General features: G+C 46.0%; 2 protein-coding genes across 2 annotated transcripts; one reads left to right on the forward strand and one right to left on the reverse strand.

The window, feature by feature from the left end:
* Window positions 1-1,385: 1,385 nt before the first annotated feature.
* On the reverse strand, window positions 1,386-2,589 carry cdca5 (cell division cycle associated 5). Its single transcript, XM_079749794.1, has one exon. It carries the CDS (start codon window positions 2,493-2,495, stop codon window positions 1,728-1,730), a length of 768 nt encoding a protein of 255 aa, XP_079605920.1. The 5' UTR covers window positions 2,496-2,589; the 3' UTR covers window positions 1,386-1,727.
* A 149-nt stretch (window positions 2,590-2,738) lies between these two features.
* On the forward strand, window positions 2,739-12,933 carry psmb2 (proteasome 20S subunit beta 2). Its single transcript, XM_079749083.1, has 6 exons — window positions 2,739-2,943; window positions 3,406-3,528; window positions 4,187-4,257; window positions 11,409-11,571; window positions 11,917-11,966; window positions 12,719-12,933. Exons 1-6 carry the CDS (start codon window positions 2,853-2,855, stop codon window positions 12,818-12,820), a joined length of 600 nt encoding a protein of 199 aa, XP_079605209.1. The 5' UTR covers window positions 2,739-2,852; the 3' UTR covers window positions 12,821-12,933.
* Window positions 12,934-13,759: the final 826 nt, after the last annotated feature.

Raw genomic sequence — 13,759 nt, forward strand, 5'->3', positions numbered from 1 at the left:
CAATTGCACGCATGCATAGACAAAAGCATACACACACACAAACTTTAATCTTCCATGCATCTTGCATACAAGCATACACACACACACACACACACACACACACACACACAAACAGCAAACCTCTCATCACCCCCACCCACAACCAAACACACACTAAGAGCCACAACATTGTTAATCAATAAGTGTTTGGAACAGCCATTATTTTGACAGCACAGCTTATGCTTGCCTGCATACCTCTCAACGTCAGTAGCCTCCACTCACTGTGACGAGCCGACATGAAGAACCTGTTAAAAATATACACTCTACAAAGCCGCCTGCGTCTCGCTGAGCCAAGAGCGAGACGCTATACTGCCGGAGCAGGGTCTGTCTCTGACATCCACAACGGAGAAATGTAAAAACGGTACAGAGAGAGGGAAATATAGGCCACGTATCACAGCCTGAAATAACAGTGAACAAATTGTGGGTTTTCCTACTCACCGGTACACACTCTGAAACATTCAGTCAGTATTCTGTTCTCACCCTTGTTTTTCTATCTCAGCGTTGCATACAAGGAAAGTGTTTTTTTGTGTTTCAACTAAATGCTGTCAAGATGTGAACAGCTTCTGCACTTATTCATTCGATCATATTTGTTTGTTTGAAAAGTCGAGGTGAGGAGATAGTGCGATGTGTAAAAAGCAGCCGTTGCAAAAGGTAATAGGTGCAAAACGTCAGGGAAATGCTTTGAATGGAGTGATAGCAGGGGTACTTTTTATGCCATTGATCACGAGTTAATGCTATATTTGGAAAAGCTGTCATATTTTGAAACTTGTCTGGAATCTCTAACCAGTGCTGAAAAGTCCTCTGTTGATGTGCATTTTTGGTTTTAAAGGAATACGACTTATTCTATTCCACAGTGCAAGAGATTTCCAAACGTGCATGCTTATTTAATTGTAAGGGCATGTCTAAGTGAATCAAATTCATGGTTAATGTATGTTTACATTTAAGCTAATTTAGCAGTGCATATATATATGTGTACATATATATGCCTTACTAACATTTGAACATTTAGGCCTTACTAACATTTGAATATCTATTTTTATTATTAATTCTCTATGTGTATGCCATGTGTTTTTCTATTCTACTGGTAAATAGTTGATGACTCATGAGCTGGCTGTATGCTTGACTAATTACCCAATGTGTGGGCTTATGTTATTTACCACTTTGTCATTGAGCAGTGACTTTGAATACCAGGCAACTTAAGAGTGTACAGAAATACATGTCATCGAAGTGCAGGTCGAGGCATCTTACTTGAGGTCTACAGTTGACTGCTGCCACTAGAGATCGAGTACTTTTCGTTTATTAACGATATCATACAAATTGCTAGTCGAATTGCCATTGTTAAATCCAACAGATGGAAAACAAATAAGTATACAATTTTGCATAACACTTTAAAATAATCAAACTAAATCTCACTTGAATTCTAAACCATATGGTTACCACAAACTTCAAATGGACCAACCAACTCTAAAGATGAGCAAAAGAAAAAAAAACAGGACAATACATATAATCAGAGAGGGGGTGGGGTTATCAACATATTTACATGGTCTGTGTAATATTAACTTTGTCTGGGAGAGCACAACTGAAGTAAAAACCAGTGCCAGACACTTTTTAAAAAGAGTTGACATTTGCTTTGCTCTTATCAAGTCCACAAGTCTTTCTGCGTCACAAAACACTCTCGTCTTCCAAAGTTACTCAACGAACAACTCGAACTCCTCCGCCTCCTCGAACTCAGCATTCATCTTGGCAGCGAGGCTGTCAATCTCCTGGACGTCTATCTTCTGGACCTTCCTCCTCTTCTTCTTCTCTTTGCCCATACAGACCCCCGGGATGTTCATGTCCGTCTCGGGGCAGTCCTCCTCCGCGTCCACCAGCAAGGTGAAGGAGCTCAACCCGGATAGAGAGCACACACCCTCGGTGCCGGATTTGGACAGGGCCTTCCTAAACACCTCGGGAGTAGTGAGATTCTCAAACCCAAACATAGTTTCCCGGGGATTGGGCTTGTTGATCGACTGGTCGCTGAGCCGACTGTAGGACCGACGCACTTTAGTGGACCACACCGTGTCCTCTGCTGCTGCTGTTGGCTGTGGTGGAGGAGGAGATTGTGGTGGAGGTGGAGGAAGGCGAGGCGAGCGACGCGGTGGAGACGAAGCCAGGATGGGAGAGGGCATCGCGGCCTTGGTCCGCCGCACCACTTGCAGGGGATCCGGGGTGGCGATCTTGGGCTTTTCCGGCACACTTTCCTCGGAGATTCGAGGCGCGTTCTCTTTGTTGTGCTCCGACGGAAGCACCGTTTTCCGTGGGGCGATCTTCTTCACCACTATGGATCTTTTCACAGACTTCAATGGCGCCATTTTGTCAACATTCACCGTAGCTTGTGGTGGAGAGGTTATCCGCTCAGAGCATCTCCGCTTCGGGTTGGATTCCCCCAACACGGGTGGAGGAGTTCCGCCCTTCATGTTGCTGTAATCTGTCTTCAATTTGATAAAAAATCAGATATTCCGATCCGGGTTTAAAAACAAGGCTGTTACTGCTGCAGCTGCACACCGTGGACCGCTTTTAAAATTCGCCCGCCCGAGCAGTGTTGCCAGATTGGGCTAAATGTCCCGCCCAATCTGGATGGGGAATCTGAAAATCAGGGTCGGGAAATCTGGCAACACTTCACTCGAGTCGCAGAACAGGACGACTTCCGATAGCGTCATCAGCCCGCGCCGCTCTATTCAACTTTTGCTGTGTAATCTGAACCAAGCAAGGGTCTGGTTACTTGCTATTAAAACACTTTTAAGCGTTATTTCTTCACATATTAAAGTCACAAGATGGAATATTTGATCGGGATCCAGGGACCAGACTTCGTGCTGGTTGCAGCGGACAGCGTGGCGGCCAGCAGCATCATCAAGATGAAAGATGGTCAGTCATTACGGGGGCTAACGTTAGCCTAGCCGTCCCACCGGCGGAATGGGTTTACAATGTCTGAATAAACGGTGGGGATTGGTCATATATGTAGGGTTTGTAGTAACATTCGATACATAAAGGTGTAGGTTGCATTTTTTTAATGCTACTAGGACGATACAGAAAGCGTGAAACTGCACTTCTGAAGGGACTCGTGTCAGACAATTAAGCTTATTATGGATCTTGGTTTTTAATATCTAATATTTTTTAAATATCTGATACATGGGTTGTTTCTGGTGTCTATCATTGTACTTGCTGTTGTCTTAATTAACCAAATCGGTGACAAACTTTGTGTATTGTATATTTTCTCAAAAGCTATGGCGATGTTAGTGGTGCAGTGAAAGTGAAAGTAAGGTCCCTTGTTTGACGGCCAAACTAAAGATTGATCGCAACCAATGTCTTCTTCTTCCTGATGTCCAGACCACGACAAGATGTTCAAGCTGAGCGACAACATCCTGCTGCTGTGTGTGGGAGAGGCGGGCGACACCGTGCAGTTCGCCGAGTACATCCAGAAGAACGTGCAGCTGTACAAGATGAGGAACGGTATGAGTCCCTCACTGATGCTCACCAATGGCCTCTAGGCGGCCTTTCTGCCAAGTCACTGGCACCCCGACCGTTGCTTCGAATGTGGTAGCCCACAGTAAACATGTAAAGTTGGGTTTATGTACTTAATTTTTTAACTTCAATTTCTAATGGTGACTATATACTTTCTCCATTATTGCCGACCTGCTACTTTTACTCCTGACTAATTATAAGCCACTTTTATCCATCAGGGAATGGACAGGTCATTAAAGTGTAAATACACCTGCTGCCTACAAATAAATAAATACAAATAAATATATAAAACTTTATACAATAAGAGTTTTTCCAAACACATTGTGTTTCATAGGAGAAAGATCAAAGGGCATTGTCAAAAACAAAACCACATTGGCTGAAGCAGAGTTATGAGCCAATAGAAAACGAAAGCCAGAAGTAGCACACTGCTCAACGTATTTGACAGAGGATTAATTGTTCTTCAACCCTTCATCAAAGACATGCTCAACAACATTTTCTGACTCGAAATGAACAGATTTTCTCTGAAAGAAGTTGGGTTTTCCCTTTAATGAGCAGATACAAATAAAATGTATTATTATTGTCTCCCTGTACTCGTGGTCCTTATTGAACCGTTCATTCTGTGTGTTTCCTCCTCCTGTCTTCGTAGGCTATGAGCTCAGCCCCACAGCGGCGGCAAACTTCACACGGAAGAACCTGGCAGACTACCTCCGAAGCAGGGTAACTAGTCCTTCACACACATGATTTTAAGGGTTCCCCAAGTCATGGGCAGGCTGAGCAGGGATGTTAGATATCACTTCATTAGTCATTCATTAGCAAGATGGTGTAAAGTAAAACAAGAGAATGTTATCAACAAGTAAGAATAGGTTACTACAATGTGTGTGTGTGTGTGTGTGTGTGTGTGTGTGTGTGTATCTGTGTATACACACACACACACACTATGAATGTGCATTAAATGTACACTAAGGTACAGCCTTTACCCCTTGCAACATGAATACAGGGTTTCCAGTAGAATTAAAAGATTAGACACTTTCAGGGAGAATATTAATCTTATTAAGAAGGCTACTGTGATCCATGACTGCAATGTACCTGATTCAACAAGAAATTGTACCTTGATTAAACTAGACAACTAATACATGAAGAGGTGCAGCCAGGATGTGATGGGCAGCGTTTGAGGATCCACACCACAATTTGGATACTTTGGACATCTTTTAATCTGAAAGTAGATTAAGAGACAGCAGTTGTATGTATGAAACGAAAGGCCACCATTTCTCCCAACAGTGCTGATGCTCTCCTAGATTGACAGGATTAAATTGCAATTTTCATTCCAGTGACAGCCATGTTGCTTCTGATTGATTCCCAACGGACACATAGGCCTTCAAGATCTGTCCCCTTTTCAGTGTTTAATTAGGGACTGTCGGGAAAACGCTTTTACCTGCTAAACTATTTAAAGAGAAAGCTAGGGTTAACCGCTAAAAGGTAGACCTGTGTTAAAACGGTTATGATCCCCTCTGAAGTCTTGCTACTTGTGGCCTCGTGGTGCAACGGATCCACCCTCACGGTTCGGGACTCAAGTGATCCGCGGATCGGCTGACGATGCGAAAAAAAAAAAAGTTGTGCGTTCACTTGATCAGCGCATGTTTGAAGGACAATTACGGTATTTAGCCCATTGAGCCCCATTTCTGGTTTGTCTAGGATGAAATATAGTGGTTGACACAGAAATGTTGACTATTGGTCCTGTCTCGGGTATTTGGCTCATTTCGAATCGCCCCTGCCTGCTTTAGAAGGGCTGGCTATGGTCATTCACAAACCTGTCCTTAAAAAAACCTTAAACGTTCGTTTTCAGAAATGTCCAACTCACCGAGTGGTTAGTGGTGTTTGTTGATGTTCCTAATCAAGTATCGTAGTGAAATACAGTTTCTGTCGTTTATTTGGCATTTTGTAAATCCCATTGAAACGGAGACCGGACCGGAAACGGAAAGGGAGCTGTTTATGTTTGGTTGTAGTCTTTTCGCTCGGTTCTCCATATCAACAGTAGGGCTAGAACCGAGCGAAAAGACTGCAACTAGCCGCCCTTTCCGTTTCCAGTCAACGAGCAATGAGTCTTCCAACAGAAATCAATGGATTTACAAAATGCCACGACAGAAACTGTATTTCGCTACGATACTTGAAATGAAAAATAAAGAAAAAAGATGAGGATGTCTGCATTGCCTGGGGAGAGTGTCTCCCCAGGCAATCCTCATCTTTTTTCTTTATTTTTCATTCTGAATTGATTCTGAATTCAAAGTTGTAAATCCAGGTCTGCTGTGCTTAATGGACACAGTTTTTTTTATTTTGTTTACTACCCATGTTTAAAAGAAGGAATAATTACTCAGTTTGCACTTTATATTGTTATAAATTGTTCTAAAAAAGATTTGTTCCCAAAAAAAATTAACTCAAGGACATCTTGAGTTATTTTTTTATTTTATGTGGATACCAGCAATTTTTAAAAATATTTACTATGCCTAAATGAAGCAGGATTATTACTTAATTTTTCACTTTATTAAGTTTTTACACATTTGAAGATTTAATTTAAAGTCACATTTTTCTTGTTATCTTTTTTGTTGTTGTTGATCCGAAAATGATCCGACCTGTGACTCAAAAACCGTGATCCGAACCGTGAGTTTTGTGATCCGTCGCTCCCCTAATGTGGCTCCATCAACAAATCGGGAGAGAAGGTGATAATAATGATTCCCTAATAAATGAAATGGTCAAGGTGAAGGTTAAAGTGCGGATACAATTAAAAAGGCGGAGGCAAGATGAAACTTGCTTGGATTACAGTACATGGGCTATAAAACGTGTGATCCCCTCTGAAGTCTACATGTGGCCCCTATAAACTAAATCCGGTGACCTATCTGTTTGCCTAGTACACTCACTTCCTAGTAGCAGCAGGGCTAGCAGTAGCATCGTTTCGGCTAGCTAAGTCAAGCCATGTTATACACCCCCTGGCAGTGTGCACTGGGATGACGTCATAGGTCAGTGTTGTCCATCAGTGTCAGAGAGCCGGGTTCGTCTGCGGAGGATAGCGTGTGATGTGGTGACGGTAGAGGTTGAGTTGATGGACTGGGAGGAGGATGATGAGTTCAGCGCTACACGCAGTGCTTGTGTTTTGACGGAAAAGACCACGTTTTAAATCGTGGTTGTCCGAGCACTTGGCGGGTGGGACCACACACACACACTCATTGACTCTCACACACACACACACACACACCATGTGTTTGTTCTTCGGCACCACACAAATTATGAACGCTTCTATGCTGTCACGGTAACGCATTGAAAAACACTGCTATTAATGTCACCTAGATCTGGCCTTTAAGAGTCTCTGTCTGTACTCTATATACAGTAGTCTTGTTTTGAATTGATATAATATGTATTTGAGCAGGATGGCAGTGTGCGCCCCAGAGGCCAGAGATCAGGTGTTTAGGTCTCGTAACGCGGTCCCACCAGGGAACGCGGGGGGTAGGGGGGGATGCGTGTTTGTGCGTGCGGGTTTGAGTGTCAATGCCAAGGCTGGTCGGCGTGGCGCCCACCCCTCCCCTGCCCCTGAGCAGGGCACTAATCTGTTGAGAAGGATGCAGCCGCTGCCTGTCACAATAGCAGAAGGTTGAAAATAATTACAAAAAACAATTAGTGGTGTCGAGAAGGGAATGTGGGACACGGGGGGGGGGGGGGGGAAGAGAGGAGGGAGTGTGTGTGCTCACACACATGTCTTGTGTAGTATTGTCCTCAGAACCCCCCCCCCCCCCTTAAGAGACCCCCTCCTCCCTTTACACACACACACACGGGGAGAGATGTATACACCTAACCTATAGCACCAGGATGACATTATACCGTCATCACGGATGTGAGATTCGTCTAGAGGATTACCTCTCAAATATGTTTAATATTTATACGATATTCATGCGTTGCCACCAGCGGTAAACCATACTATTATTTTGGTGGCTGACATCGAATACTTTTTGGTCGATGCGTACAGATTTAGTAGTGGTGCTAGGTTCTCAAGGGTGTTGAAACCGTAGCCGAAGCAGTTCCTGCTCCTCCTCCTTCACCTCCTCCCTCCTGGAGCGACGCTAAACCGTTAGCACCGGGCCTCCAGAGGACCCTGGACGAGAACCCAGCGCTCCCCATAAACATGTTTTCATGGCCGTACACCGGGCCCATTTTTGGGATGTTGGGTGTTTCGCTGCGATGGCTCCCCGATCGAACCGGCGGGCCGGCGAGTTGTTTTAGCCGACGTCGTAGTGTTTGAGGCGCTACGGTGATTTACCTGCACAGCTTAAAACGCCAAAGAGTTAAATTGCTGTGAACACAAACAAGTTTTATAATCGTGGGTGATTTGTAGAATTTAAGCGATTTTCAAGTTTTGTACAAACAATTATTTAGTATTCCCTCGTATCCCGCAGTTTCGAAAGTGAAAAATATATAATGACTGACTTTAATGTCAGCTAAAATGTAATATATATATATATTTTTTTTTTTTTTGTTGCATACAACCCCTTTATTCTCCCTCGCGTATCACGGCATCTCCTGGGCTACATTCCCCCCGATCCCTTAGCTCCGAACATCTAGCCCGGACCCCTCCACAGGGGGTAAGCTCAGCAGGGACACACACACACGCACGTGCACACACACACTCACACTGTGAGTGTGTACCTACCCGCCTTAGCCTAGGATCCATTTCAAAACAACTGGGCCCTGTTCCCAGGAGTGCTGCATAGAGCAGGCTTCAGAGGGGGAGAGAGGCTGGCGCGGAGAAAGCGAGAGCAAAGACAAAGAGAAAATGCGGTGAGCTTCATCACCTGAGGCCTTGACTCTGCTGCATGAGTGCCAGTGATGCGTGTGTGCATGCACACACACAAACACACACACACACACACACACACACAATGCGCTCAGAGAACACACAGAGACAACAATTCAGTGTTGAGATGCGATTATCCCCTCATTTTCTTTATTTAATATGCTGGATATTATGCATGGGGTCCCTGTTATTTTATTAGTAATTAGTCGTAAAAGTAATTGGTAGTAAGTAATTGGTAGTCAAAGGGTAACCCCTTTTTAGGTAAACATTTAGTTAACGGAAGCTCTGTATTAGCTAATATAATCTACTTTTACTGCGGTTAATGTGTGTGGAATTCACGTGGTTGATTTCCATCCTATCTATGTATTCTAGCTCTATGCATAGACGTTTACAGAAATGGTATCTCCAAAAGATCCTCCATTGGATAATGTAAACCCCTTTTCCAATCCAAGTCGTTTCTCCCCACAGACGCAAAGCAACAGTTAGGCCCGTGTGTGGGGTTGAATAAAATATGTTCCAGAAGAACGTGGTACAAATAATTACCCGTGCCATATTGTCCCCCTCTCCCCTGCTCCCGTGCACACAGATGAACAATTAATGGGGCAGATTGACGGGGTGATGCCAGCATTAAGGAACATATCCTGGGGCGGGCAGGGAACCGAGGGGGGAGGAGAGAGTGGAGGAACTTGGAGGAAGAGAGGGCTGTGCCAAGAGAGGTTGCGAGACACTTGCAAAGACAGACGTGCTACTGTAGCTCCATCGGGGTTTAGACCCTGATACGACGCACAGAACCACGTTTGGGGTCTTTGCCGATCGCAACTGGGGTTCCAAGTAGAACGACTATTTATAACCAAATGAAATAATCAGACCGATCGATGACAAAATGTGCACATTGCAATGACGACGTGTCAGTTGTACACATTTACGTATTTGTGTTGTCAAAGTCACGGCTACGTCAACTGTGGTGCAGCCGGGTGGTTGTTTTTCCGCCTCTTGACAACGTATACTTGACAACGTATCAATTGTCTTAAACGCGTGCGGCCAAGCTCTTAAAAGACAAGGACGAGTGTAGGGGGTGAGAACGTCCGAGTCTTGTTTATTCAAAAATACGTAAAAAATAATGTTTATCGCCGCTAGCGTGAACGGGGCTGAGATCTGAAAGTCCTCACAAGAGCGTGCGTGCGTGCGTGCGTGCGTGCGTGCGGGTTAACTAGACATGCAGGTCACACGGGGAAGCAGGTCTTATTTTGACATCTGTCTTGTTACACAGTAGCTACTAGTGAGACAGGTGTCTGCAGAGCAGGGGGGGCGGGGCTGGGGCGAGGCCACTATGGCTTTGTGAGGACCCCAAGGAGTTAAGACACGGATACCCCCCCCACCCCTTATCAACACACACATACACACACACATACCCTAGTTCACACCTGGTATGAACCTTCTCATGCACAGTTTCGGTCTCCCAATGCCTCACGCTTAAGCACACCGGCATCGCACACACACCCACGCATACCTGACGCTGCACCGCAGGGAGTCTAGCCCCCACATCTCACTAAACACAAGTCAGGAAAAATAGGACAACCGTCTGAGAGACACAGATTGAAGCGAGGATGAGCGGCGCGTGTTTGTTCCGGTCGTTCCGAGCCGACGACCTCCTCCGAGCGTTCTGATTGGCCCCTCCCCTCTTGGGTGCTTTAAGGACTTGACCTCCGCCGGACCTCGTCCCTCATGTGCACAAATTAAAAATTTCGTCTGGCGTCCGTAATGGAGGGTTATTATTCTTAAGTAGCTTCCAGCGAGGGGGGGGGGGGGGGGGAAGAAATGCATATGGAGGCCTTCGTTAACGACTCCTCTGATGAGAACTTACTGGCCAGGGAAGAAGAAGAAGGGAAAAAAAAAGTGTCAGCAGGGGAGAGGAATTAGCGTCGGGTATGAAGACAAAGTAGGAGGTTCAGGCTGGCAGCGGAAAAAAGATTGAATTTTAGCGACGGGGCGAGAAACACGCGAGAAAGGGAGAAAAAACGTCTTCAGAAGTTTTTAATGAGCGCTGGCACTTCTCCAGGGCAGGGGGTGAAGGGGGGAGGGTGGATGGGTGAGGGTGGGTGAGCGAGGCGGAGGCGGAGTGGAGCAGAGGGGAGAGAGAAGTAAGAGAATGGAGCGGGGAGGGGGCCATGGAGGTAGCAACAGGGGTGATGGCTCCCCAACAGATGTCACACTGCCAGTGACAACGCACACACACACACACACACACACACACACACCTCTCCTCTTCCTGTCCTGTGACACGACCTCACCTCCTCCTCCTCCTCCTCCCTCCCTCCCCGTCCCTCCATCCATCTCTCGCTCACACCCCCCAGTCTGTCGTGGGGTCGCACCTTCCTGCCTTAGTTTTGTTGTTTCGCGCGGCTGTCGTGACAATTTTGTAAGAAAGTGTAAAAAAAAAAAAGAAGTGTAGAGAAACAGCCATTTTCTCACCGTTCACGCCGAAACACATTCGGTCGGTAATGGGGGGGGGGGGGGGGGGGGGCTCGGTTTGAACGACGGATATGATCTCTGCTGGAGTCACTGTACCGCGCCACACCAGGGCTCCTCTGGTGGTCCGCCGGACAGCTGAATGAAGGCCAGCGGTAACACAGTCTGACCGGACACAGTGTTCGGGTTCTGTGTGTGGTTCCACCACCCCGGTCCCATTAGCCAGGGTTCACCGTGTCTGGTTCCACCACTCCGGTCTAGCTAGGGTCCACACAGGGTGGATGCAGTGTGTGTGGTTCCACACAGGGTGGATGCAGTGTGTGTGGTTCCACAACTCCGGTCTCACTAGCCAGAAGAACTCCCATGTTTTACACTGTGACTTGGGCAAGGAGGCAGTAAGGTCTATGAGGCATGACGGGGACACTCTTCCCCGACCCTTCCTCGTTAATTAAGGGGTTCTCGGTAAAATTTGGGGTCAATTAAGGGTTTTGAGGATTCAGGTTATTTTGACCTGCAGCGTGTCCAATCCCAGCCCTAACCGTGGACTGACCCCCCTCCCCAGACCCCGTACCACGTGAACCTGCTGCTGGCGGGCTACGACCAGGCCGACGGCCCCGCCCTCTTCTTCATGGACCACCTGTCGGCCCTCGCCAAGGCCCCCTTCGCTGCCCACGGCTACGGAGCCTTCCTCACCCTCTCCATCCTGGATCGCTACTACAAGCCAGGTGGGCGAACCGGAGGACAGGACGCTAGCCTGCTAGGCATAGCGTTAGGCTGGACATAGTGTTATGCTAGGCGTAGCGTGATGCTAAGCGTAGCGTGATGCTAACCATAGCGTTAGACTAAGCATAGCGTAATGCTAGGCTAAGTATAGCGTAATGCTAGGCTAAGCGTAGCGCCGTGTTATGCTAAACGTAGAGTTGTGCTATGCTTAGCGTGGCCTTGTGCTATTTTAAGAATAGCGTTGTGCTATGATTAGCATACACTAATTGCATATTTAGGGTGTAGATAGGTATAGCTATAGTTATATATCGATTGTGTTGCTGACCTTGTGTGTCTCTGATCTCCAGATTTGACGCGTGAGGAAGGTATTGCACTGCTGCAGAAATGCATCCAAGAGGTGAGTTGGCCAGTGGTCAAATCCCCCCTCCTACACCTCTCTTGGAGTTTCAGACCCTCTGTCCTGCTGGTTGAACGCTGGCCTCGATACTCAAGTTCAGGTATCGGTATCGGGAAGAAGAAAATGGTATCGGAACCTTAACGTTAACATGGTCCAAAGGCCCTTAACGGAAGGACTTTAAATTGCACTTGAAAAAAATCAATAATTTAGTTAAATTAATTTAAGAACCATAACATTGACATATCTGTTTACATGGTGACTATCTGTATATTAATTTAAAACGCAAACAGCTTTCTCGTAAAACGGGAGTAAAAAGTAACAAAATAAACATGTTTTTTAAATTTATTTAAAATTAGCAGTTTGCTTCGATGTTCCGAGACGTTGAACAGATGCTGAGAGCATTCATTTTGTAGTAATTGCGTTCTGCTGTTTGCCAGATTTATTTTGGTGAAGTGCTGAACATTCAACCACAGTAAACAGGTGTCAAGTGCTGAATATTTCAATTGGATATTAAGTTTGTTTTGCTGTTGCTGGTGCAAATTTAATTTTTTCACTCCTTAGTTACTCATTTTAATATTTATATTTTATCTCCTTGCCTTTTCTATTTTTCGGCTTTCCTTTCGTCTTGTTTTCCTCTCTGTCTGTCTGTCTGTCTGTGTGTGTCTCTCTCTCTCTCTCTCTCTCTCTCTCTTTTTCTGTCTCTCTGTCTCTCTGTCTCTCTCGCTCTCCCCCCCCTCCCTCCCTCCCTCAAGCTCAACAAGCGCTTCATCCTCAACCTGCCCTCGTTCAACGTGCGGGTGATTGACAAGGAGGGCGTCCATGACCTGGAGAAGGTCTGCGTGATCCCCCAGTGACGGCCGCGTCTTCTCCAACACCCCCCCTCTGTCTTTTGTTTTTTTTATCCACTTTGTACGTTGACCCGCCTACTTTTTATGTTCCAATAAAAAGTGACACGCTGTTGAGATAACCCTTGTCCTGTGGTCTTTACTCTGGGTGGGGGCTATCAGTCTGTCCTGTGGTCTTTACTCTGGGTGGGGGCTATCAGTCTGTCCTGTGGTCTTTACTCTGGGTGGGGGCTATCAGTCTGTCCTGTTGTCTTTACTCTGGGTGGGAACTATCAGTCTGTCCTGTGGTCTTTACTCTGGATGGGGGCTATCAGTCTGTCCTGTGGTCTTTACTCTGGGTGGGGACTGGGGGCTATCTCTGTCCTGTGGTCGAGTCTGACACTTAAAGTACACACTTATTGTATGTTGTGCGTCCTTACACAATCTAGTTGTGTAGTATCTTATCCGAGCTGTCTTTGTTGTATACGGGGAACGGGTTACCTAACGATTGTTGGAGCTTGGCACTTGGCAAGAGAAACAAGAAACAATATATCGCTGTCGGTACAGCAAAGATATTCATAGAACCAAGTGCCAAGCACAATGGCAAGCACTATTTTTAAGTGCCAGGATGTACAACATAAAATAAGTGCATACATTAAGTGTCTTTGGAATCAAACATGCATATCTAAGAAGTAGGGGAGACTTACGGTATTAAGCATCGTCATAAATCAGAAAAAGACAAGGTTTAAACAAAAGGAAATCACGTCAAAGTTGTGCTCCAAATATAAGCAGGGCCCAACTCGATGTTTGAATGAAGCCTCGTTCATCGTATCACACCCCTGCTCTGGTACCAAGTTACGCCACATCACTACCATAGGCTACAACCGTTCCAAATGAATGGCGGAGAAATGGCCGCTGTTCCCGGTTCTGGAAAACGAAAACCCGATTTCTGTGTCGGCAGGAGAGCAT

Source organism: Pollachius pollachius (genome assembly GCF_949987615.1).
Source record: "Pollachius pollachius genome assembly, chromosome: 13".
NCBI classification, from domain to species: domain Eukaryota; kingdom Metazoa; phylum Chordata; class Actinopteri; order Gadiformes; family Gadidae; genus Pollachius; species Pollachius pollachius.